At 44.3% G+C, this 11,441-nt stretch overlaps 1 protein-coding gene across 1 annotated transcript; it reads right to left on the bottom strand.

Moving 5' to 3' along the window:
* Positions 1-8,720: 8,720 nt before the first annotated feature.
* LOC139223927 (salivary glue protein Sgs-3-like) lies at positions 8,721-9,302 on the bottom strand. The gene has a single exon (XM_070855932.1). It carries the CDS (start codon positions 9,300-9,302, stop codon positions 8,721-8,723), a length of 582 nt encoding a protein of 193 aa, XP_070712033.1.
* Between the last annotated feature and the right edge of the window lie 2,139 nt (positions 9,303-11,441).

Below are 11,441 nucleotides of genomic sequence, written 5' to 3'. Positions count from 1 at the left end.
CACCACACACACCCCCACCCCCTGCACCCCCCCGGTAGTCCCCCGGTAACATTAAAAAACTACAAGGTGAATTGCATCACTGCTGAACACCATTTTTTAAATTCCTGAAAAGACTCAAAGGGAACTTCCCTCAGCTGATGGGACTGAACCCTCCTGTGGTTCATCCCAAAGTCGGCTGAAAGAGCTGCTTTCACCGAGGTTTGGGGCCCAGTTTGTACCCCCCCCCCCCCCCCACCACCACCATATAAAGATATAAGGGTAGAAAACACAGCCAGAGGCTTCGTTTGGTTTGACGTTTGGATTATTTTCTGCTTTATTCTCATCATGAGGAATCTGTTTCTGATGGTTTGAGGTCTAAACATCCACTTTGTGGCCGCATTTTTGTTCTTGTCCCAAAAAAGACGATATTCCCACAAAGCTGTTTGTTCCAAATAATAATTAAAAAGACCTCCACTACACACTGACACACTGACTAACTAACACACACACACTATAGACCTCCACTACACACTGACACACTGACTAACTAACACACACACACTATAGACCTCCACTACACACTGACACACTGACTAACTAACACACACACACTATAGACCTCCGCTACACACTGACACACTGACTAACTAACACACACACACTATAGACCTCCACTACACACTGACACACTGACTAACTAGCACACACACACTATAGACCTCCACTACACACTAACACACTGACTAACTAACACACACACACTATAGACCTCCACTACACACTAACACACTGACTAACTAACACACACACACTATAGACCTCCACTACACACTGACACACTGACTAACTAACACACACACACTATAGACCTCCACTACACACTGACACACTGACTAACTAACACACACACACTATAGACCTCCACTACACACTGACACACTGACTAACTAGCACACACACACTATAGACCTCCACTACACACTAACACACTGACTAACTAGCACACACACACACTATAGACCTCCACTACACACTAACACACTGACTAACTAACACACACACACTATAGACCTCCACTACACACTGACACACTGACTAACTAGCACACACACACACTATAGACCTCCACTACACACTGACACACTGACTAACTAACACACACACACTATAGACCTCCACTACACACTAACACACTGACTAACTAGCACACACACACACACACTATAGACCTCCACTACACACTAACACACTGACTAACTAGCACACACACACACACACTATAGACCTCCACTACACACTGACACACTGACTAACTAACACACACACACTATAGACCTCCACTACACACTAACACACTGACTAACTAGCACACACACACTATAGACCTCCACTACACACTAACACACTGACTAACTAACACACACACACACACACACACTATAGACCTCCACTACACACTGACACACTGACTAACTAGCACACACACACTATAGACCTCCACTACACACTAACACACTGACTAACTAGCACACACACACACTATAGACCTCCACTACACACTAACACACTGACTAACTAACACACACACACTATAGACCTCCACTACACACTGACACACTGACTAACTAGCACACACACACACTATAGACCTCCACTACACACTGACACACTGACTAACTAACACACACACACTATAGACCTCCACTACACACTAACACACTGACTAACTAGCACACACACACACACACTATAGACCTCCACTACACACTAACACACTGACTAACTAGCACACACACACACACACTATAGACCTCCACTACACACTGACACACTGACTAACTAACACACACACACTATAGACCTCCACTACACACTAACACACTGACTAACTAGCACACACACACTATAGACCTCCACTACACACTAACACACTGACTAACTAACACACACACACACACACACACTATAGACCTCCACTACACACTAACACACTGACTAACTAACACACACACACTATAGATCTCCACTACACACTGACACACTGACTAACTAACACACACACACTATAGACCTCCACTACACACTAACACACTGACTAACTAACACACACACACTATAGATCTCCACTACACACTGACACACTGACTAACTAACACACACACACTATAGACCTCCACTACACACTAACACACTGACTAACTAGCACACACACACTATAGACCTCCACTACACACTGACACACTGACTAACTAGCACACACACACTATAGACCTCCACTACACACTGACACACTGACTAACTAGCACACACACACTATAGACCTCCACTACACACTGACACACTGACTAACTAGCACACACACACACTATAGACCTCCACTACACACTGACACACTGACTAACTAACACACACACACTATAGACCTCCACTACACACTAACACACTGACTAACTAACACACACACACTATAGACCTCCACTACACACTGACACACTGACTAACTAACACACACACACACACACTATAGACCTCCACTACACACTGACACACTGACTAACTAACACACACACACTATAGACCTCCACTACACACTGACACACTGACTAACTAACACACACACACACACACTATAGACCTCCACTACACACTAACACACTGACTAACTAGCACACACACACACACTATAGACCTCCACTACACACTAACACACTGACTAACTAACACACACACACTATAGACCTCCACTACACACTGACACACTGACTAACTAACACACACACACTATAGACCTCCACTACACACTGACACACTGACTAACTAACACACACACACTATAGACCTCCACTACACACTGACACACTGACTAACTAACACACACACACTATAGACCTCCACTACACACTGACACACTGACTAACTAACACACACACACTATAGACCTCCACTACACACTGACACACTGACTAACTAACACACACACACTATAGACCTCCACTACACACTGACTAACTAACACACACACACTATAGACCTCCACTACACACTAACACACTGACTAACTAACACACACACACACTATAGACCTCCACTACACACTGACACACTGACTAACTAACACACACACACTATAGACCTCCACTACACACTAACACACTGACTAACTAGCACACACACACACACACTATAGACCTCCACTACACACTAACACACTGACTAACTAGCACACACACACACACACTATAGACCTCCACTACACACTGACACACTGACTAACTAACACACACACACTATAGACCTCCACTACACACTAACACACTGACTAACTAGCACACACACACACACACTATAGACCTCCACTACACACTAACACACTGACTAACTAACACACACACACACACACTATAGACCTCCACTACACACTAACACACTGACTAACTAGCACACACACACTATAGACCTCCACTACACACTAACACACTGACTAACTAACACACACACACACACACACTATAGACCTCCACTACACACTAACACACTGACTAACTAACACACACACACTATAGATCTCCACTACACACTGACACACTGACTAACTAACACACACACACACTATAGACCTCCACTACACACTGACACACTGACTAACTAGCACACACACACTATAGACCTCCACTACACACTGACACACTGACTAACTAGCACACACACACTATAGACCTCCACTACACACTGACACACTGACTAACTAGCACACACACACACACACTATAGACCTCCACTACACACTAACACACTGACTAACTAGCACACACACACACACACTATAGACCTCCACTACACACTGACACACTGACTAACTAACACACACACACTATAGACCTCCACTACACACTAACACACTGACTAACTAGCACACACACACACACACTATAGACCTCCACTACACACTAACACACTGACTAACTAACACACACACACACACACTATAGACCTCCACTACACACTAACACACTGACTAACTAGCACACACACACTATAGACCTCCACTACACACTAACACACTGACTAACTAACACACACACACACACACACACTATAGACCTCCACTACACACTAACACACTGACTAACTAACACACACACACTATAGATCTCCACTACACACTGACACACTGACTAACTAACACACACACACACTATAGACCTCCACTACACACTGACACACTGACTAACTAGCACACACACACTATAGACCTCCACTACACACTGACACACTGACTAACTAGCACACACACACTATAGACCTCCACTACACACTGACACACTGACTAACTAGCACACACACACACTATAGACCTCCACTACACACTAACACACTGACTAACTAACACACACACACTATAGACCTCCACTACACACTGACACACTGACTAACTAACACACACACACTATAGACCTCCACTACACACTGACACACTGACTAACTAACACACACACACTATAGACCTCCACTACACACTGACACACTGACTAACTAACACACACACACACTATAGACCTCCACTACACACTAACACACTGACTAACTAGCACACACACACTATAGACCTCCACTACACACTGACACACTGACTAACTAACACACACACACTATAGACCTCCACTACACACTAACACACTGACTAACTAGCACACACACACTATAGACCTCCACTACACACTGACACACTGACTAACTAACACACACACACACACACACACTATAGACCTCCACTACACACTAACACACTGACTAACTAGCACACACACACACTATAGACCTCCACTACACACTAACACACTGACTAACTAACACACACACACACACACACACTATAGACCTCCACTACACACTAACACACTGACTAACTAACACACACACACTATAGATCTCCACTACACACTGACACACTGACTAACTAGCACACACACACTATAGACCTCCACTACACACTGACACACTGACTAACTAACACACACACACTATAGACCTCCACTACACACTAACACACTGACTAACTAACACACACACACACTATAGACCTCCACTACACACTGACACACTGACTAACTAACACACACACACTATAGACCTCCACTACACACTGACACACTGACTAACTAACACATACACACACTATAGACCTCCACTATATATCTAAACCTGTCATGTGACCTTGATTATCACAGTAAAATAACTGGGTCGACTTTTCAGCTGCTGCACTTTCTTCCACTTACTTTTCACAATAAAATACCATCATAAAGTTGAGCAGGAAAAGAAAAGAAGCAGCCACTTCTCACTTCTCCTCTTTCCCTGCGGTCACTTTACTGTAAAAACACAAATCATTTCATAAAAACCTTTAAAACTACGTGTGAATGAAGCAGAATCCTCATTGTGAGAATAGAAACAGAAGTTGTGCCAAAGATCGCCTGGAAGTGTTTGAAAACTGATTTTTGGTGATAAAATCCAGCAGAAAGTCATAAAAAACCAGGTGACAGGAGGGAATAACTCCCAGTTTGTGTTTGGAGTCAACCCTCCTACACACTAACGGACTTCTACCAGTTGTGCAGGGAAACACATGAGACCTTTCTTTAATTGAGCTGTTGAACTGATCAGGCCCACGTTCTTCTTCTCTGGCTATTTTCAGACGTTCAGGCTGTGACTCATCTCCACGCTTATCGTCCCCGAGCTGCATCCTCAAGTCTCACATATCTCCGATGTCCACAAGTGTTGTGTGTGTGTGTGTGTGTGTGTGTGTGGGGGGGGGGGGGGGGGGTGAGCTGAGATGCCTGCAGCGTGAGTCAGGAGGCGTCTGAGCAACAACAAGGAGGAGGAGAGGAGGAAACGGTCGGACGTCTGGATGGACACCTGAACACCTCTGAAGTATAACTGCAGCCATGTTTGGTCACATTTCTAGTTTTCATCTTCGTTCACTTCACTGGTTTTTAGATTTCATTCCAGCTTCAGCTCCAGTTTACGTCTGTGTCTGGTTTTCAGGAGCCGAGCAGCCCAAACGTTTCAGACATCAACATTCTTTGAAGGCAAACTGAATTCTTTTCCTCTAATTGCATTTAATTTGTTCAGCTGATTTAGTAGTTTGAGCTCTTTGCCTCCCTGTTGGACAGATTACAGTTTAAATACGGAGGCTCAGTTATAGAGTCAAAATGATTAGAAGTTATTATATAGTGATTTAAAAGTTAATGAAAATATGATTAATAAACTTATAAAGTCAAGCTGAGCTTTGTTTATACACAGAACAATCAGCAGGTCTCATATATATATATATATATATAATACATAATATGATATATTAATACTGCATTATAGGAAGTACAAATTCTGATTTATGTCAAAAGTGACATAAAAGTCATGATTAAGTATATTAATTTAAATTCCTGTAACATAAACTCAAATAAATTGTCAAGATTGAGATAAAAATATAAAATTGTGTTGTTTAATAAAAGTAGATTTTTCTTATCAGGACGTGTGAAAAGATTAAAATAAGCACACGAAGCACAAACAGCATAAAATTCATTCACAAACACGACACTTTTACAACCATAGGAGGAATTCTACCATTATGTGAAGAGTTTGTGCACAATAATAATCATTAACTGTCAAAGTGGGACACAGAAAGTTATTAAAATGGACATTAACTCAAAATGATGACGTTACAACATCATTTTTTGTGATAAAGATAAAATTGTGAGTTAAAACTATGAGATACTAAACCTCACACAGTATTCCTGCAGTATGTTGTATTAAAGTTTTCATCTGATCATATTGTCGTGGCACAAATGGGCCTCCGTAGTCCAGCGTTACAGGAGAAATTAAGATTAAGATTAAATGTTTCTTACGACACACAAACCGGTTTAAATGTGTAAATCTGACGTCGTAGAAGATTAAAGTTTGTACACATGATGTGCAAAACACTCCAGATTCAACAATTACGCTACAAATGTGTGAATAATAATGAATAAAAGTACAAATGAAGAGTGACCTACTGCTGAATCTAATGTGTTCTGTGTCTGCAGGGTCACAGGAGGACGATCCATCAGTTTATTCACCCTGCAGAGACCAGCTGATGTCTGTCAGACACCTGCCGGCCCTCACACGTGACTCACCTGTGGAGGCGGCGGCCGTCCCTCCAGAGAGCGGCGAGGCGGCGGCCGTGTCAGCCTCATCCCTCGCAGCGCGGCGGCGAGAGCGCACAAGACTGATAAGGTGAGGAGAAGAAGCGGGCGGCGGCCGCTGAGGCCTCGGGCGAAAGAAAAGCTGGAAGATGTAACGTGCATATTTTGATAAGTGCAGTGGAACATTCCAGTCATTCTCCACCATAAATACATGAGAAGGAGCGGCGACGCCCCTCACAACCTTCTTCTTCTCTTCCCCCCTAACGCGTCCTCCTCCTCGTGCTCTCTGGAAGCTCACCTCGACATAACGGGGCTCGTCGGAGAAAGTTTCCACTTGTCGGAGACGCTGAAAGGCACTTAGGTTTGTTTACGCTGGTGTTGTAGTGACTCTGCAGGCGAGTGCAGAAAAATGTTTCATTACAAGCAAAACCGCAGTGGAAAAACACTCCACGAGTCCTCGCTGCTCTGACTCTGTTTGAGTGCAGCTTCCTGTCCAGTCTGAGGGGTTCAGCCCTCCGATCGGATGAATCCCGTTAATATGTGACACATGAACACTGTGCTAACATTCCTCTGGGGATCAGGACTGGAAACGTGCTGCCCCTCTACAGCTGACACAGTGTGGTGCAACCCAGCGTGCAAATCTGAAGACGTCCAAGTAAGAAAGAAAGAAGAACGTGATCCGATTGATCAGAACGTCGTCAGCGCCTGGCCTGACTTGGGTCCGGTGACCTTTGACCTGTAACTGTCCCGATCTTATTAAGGAGTTGTGAGTCTCTCCACGCTCACACATCTCAGACAAAACCAACTTTAACTGCAGAAACATGACACATTAAAAACCTGATCATCAACACAACATGTTAGAAGCTTCAAATGTTTTTATATGATGCACAAAAAGCTTCAGGTTCATACACGACACAAAAAATACTCATGACGCACAAGAGGCTTCAAACACGTCCATGGCATGGAAAAGGCGTAGAATGTGTGCACATGCTGCAAAAAGCTGGAAAAACATGTACACGACACGTCAGGCAAAAACCTTGAACACATGATGCAAAAAAAGCTGAAACTTTATATACATGACATGCAAGAAGCTTAAAACACGTAGGGAAATGGCATGTGAAAAGCTTCAAATGACACAAAAAACTAGCTTCAAATGCTAAAACATGCTGAGAAATGATAAACACGACCTGCAAGGAGCTTAAAATACGCACACATTAAGAAAAAAACTTATAAAAATGCTTCTAATACATGCAAACACACGACACTACAAGAATTCCAAACATACATGCTAACACAGGACGGACTAATTACTTTAGATTCCTGTACATGACACGCTAAAATCTCTAACTGCACTCACGACGTGCCACAGGCTTCAGATCTGTACACGATGCTAAACGTTTATTCGTACATAAACCTGAAATATATCCACGTTAAGCAAAAACCTTTTAAAACATGCTAGCAGACACAGAGAAATGATGAAGAAGAAGCTTAACGTGTGAACGTGACGTGTGCAAAATGAAATGAAGAAGAACCGTTGTGTCCAGCAGCAGGTCAGAGGTCATGACAGCATCATGATGTGGGGTGGTGTCTCTGAGGGTGGTGTCTCTGGGGGGTGGTGTCTCTGTGAGGTGGTGTCTCTGTGGGGCGGTGTCTCTGGGGGTGGTGTCTCTGGGGGGTGGTGTCTCTGAGGGTGGTGTCTCTGAGGGTGGTGTCTCTGTGAGGTGGTGTCTCTGAGGGTGGTGTCTCTGAGGGTGGTGTCTCTGTGAGGTGGTGTCTCTGAGGGTGGTGTCTCTGTGGTGTCTCTGGGGGGTGGTGTCTCTGAGGGTGGTGTCTCTGTGAGGTGGTGTCTCTGAGGGTGGTGTCTCTGTGGTGTCTCTGGGGGGTGGTGTCTCTGAGGGTGGTGTCTCTGGGGGTGGTGTCTCTGTGGGTGGTGTCTCTGTGGGTGGTGTCTCTGGGTGGTGGTGTCTCTGTGGGGTGGTGTCTCTGGGGGGTGGTGTCTCTGGGGGGTGGTGTCTCTGTGGTGTCTCTGGGTGGTGTCGGCCTGACTGAGGGGCAGTGGAGGAGCAGCAGGGGAAGAAGGTGCTGCAGTGGGAATGTTGCTGTTTGTCCAAAGCAGCACGCAGAGTTTGGGAAAGAACAGTTTTTCCACATCTTGAATTCTTCTCAAACTCACCAAAATGACTTTTTGATATCACCCCCCCCCCCCCCACTCCCACCCCCCCACACTGGCCTTGAGATTCCACCATCTCCTCTGAGAGGACATCAACTGTCCCCCGGTTTTCCTCACATGGAAAGTCTCTCCCTCCATATTCCGAAACCTCAAATATATATATTTATATAGACAGTATATATAAATATAAATGTTTATATAGACAGTATATATAAATATATATGTTTATATAGACAGTATATATAAATATATATGTTTATATAGACAGTATATATAAATATAAATGTTTATATAGACAGTATATATAAATATATATGTTTATATAGACAGTATATATAAATATATATGTTTATATAGACAGTATATATGTCTATGAATATATATGTTTATATAGACAGTATATATGTCTATAAATATATATGTTTATAGACGGATGATTAAATTAAATCCTGGATCGATGGACACTGACTCCCATCTGAGAGCTGGTTCCTGTTTTTCTTTCCTTTTCTTTGTGCTTCCATCAAATGTGAAGTGAATTTTTCACCTGTGTTCTGTGTCTGTTTTAGCCCCAGTTAGCATGAGCATTAGCCCCAGTTAGCATGAGCATCAGTCCCAGTTAGCATGAGCATTAGCCCCAGTTAGCATGAGCATCAGTCCCAGTTAGCATGAGCATTAGCCCCAGTTAGCATGAGTATTAGCCCCAGTTAGCATGAGCATCAGTCCCAGTTAGCACGAGTATTAGCCCCAGTTAGAATAAACATTAGCCCCAGTTAGCACAAGTATTAGCCCCAGTTAGCACAAGTATTAGCCCCAGTTAGCACAAGCTTTAGCCCCAGTTAGCACAAGTATTAGCCCCAGTTAGCATGAGTATTAGCCCCAGTTAGCACAAGTATTAGCCCCAGTTAGCATGAGTATTAGCCCCAGTTAGGACAAGCATTAGCCCCAGTTAGCATGAGTATTAGCCCCAGTTAGGACAAGCATTAGTCCCAGTTAGCATGAGTATTAGCCCCAGTTAGCACAAGCTTTAGCCCCAGTTAGCATGAGTATTAGCCCCAGTTAGCATGAGCATTAGCCCCAGTTAGCACAAGTATTCTCCTCTCTTCTGTGTTCAGAGTTTTCTTCTACGCTCACAGCAGACTTAGTGTGAGGCTGTACCTGGAGGTTAGTTAGTCCCTCCTGAGAGCACCTTGGAAAGTCTCCCCTTAAACTATGATAATTATTTCTTCTGTGTTTTTAGTTTTAAAGCCGCATGCAATCAGGAGGGGAAGTACAGCCTGGCCAGACAACAGCCGCAGACCCCCCCACCTCTGACAGGTACGGTACCTTGTCACACACGCTAACTGCATGATTGATGTAGTCCTGAAACAAATTAGATCTGCCCCCCGTTCGCCATAAATCAGCAGAGAGAGCACATTCAGTCCCGTCTGTCAGAGCTCGCCGCGCTGTCATGACACGTAACCGCTGCGGCCTGCCGAGCTCCACGACGGCATGTTCTGTGGAGGTAAGTGTGTGCCGCGCGGCTCGTCCCCGGGGGGCTCCCATCATTAACATTCCTGTGTTTTGTGGCCGCTACTGCCGAAGCAACATGATAAAACAGCTCCAGCGTGTCACCTGACATCGCCACAAAACCCGCGCCATAATTGACTCCATCTCAGCCGAGCGCTCTGCACGCTCTTCCCGCCGCCGCCCGTTTGGGACGTGTGCTGGCTGGAGCATGGAGAATGTCTGGAGTTGTGTTTTGCATTTTCATGTGTTTTTAAGACCACGGCGGTTCATAAGCAGCCCTGTTCATCCTCTCTGTGAAGAAAGTTAATTCTTACTCGGTCTGACATCAAGTGAGCATCTGCTGCAACACATCCACTGTTAGTGACAGATGAGGTGCTTTGGGCCGAACCAGGCCAGATAGTTGTGAAAGATTCACCCTCTGGGGACCATGAACATCTGAGTAACGTCTTTTTTTATCCACTGCCAGGCTCAGAGTGTTATTCTAAGTGTGTGACAGCATCATGGAAAGGATCCCTACAGAGAGAGACCTGGAAGATCCTTTTGGTTTAACCACAAACAGCACACACACCAGACTACATTCACTAAAACAGGGATTTTAGAGAACAGGACACAGG

Source organism: Pempheris klunzingeri, chromosome 24 (assembly GCF_042242105.1).
Source record: "Pempheris klunzingeri isolate RE-2024b chromosome 24, fPemKlu1.hap1, whole genome shotgun sequence".
NCBI lineage: Eukaryota > Metazoa > Chordata > Actinopteri > Acropomatiformes > Pempheridae > Pempheris > Pempheris klunzingeri.
This window is presented reverse-complemented; position numbering and strand designations above follow the sequence as displayed.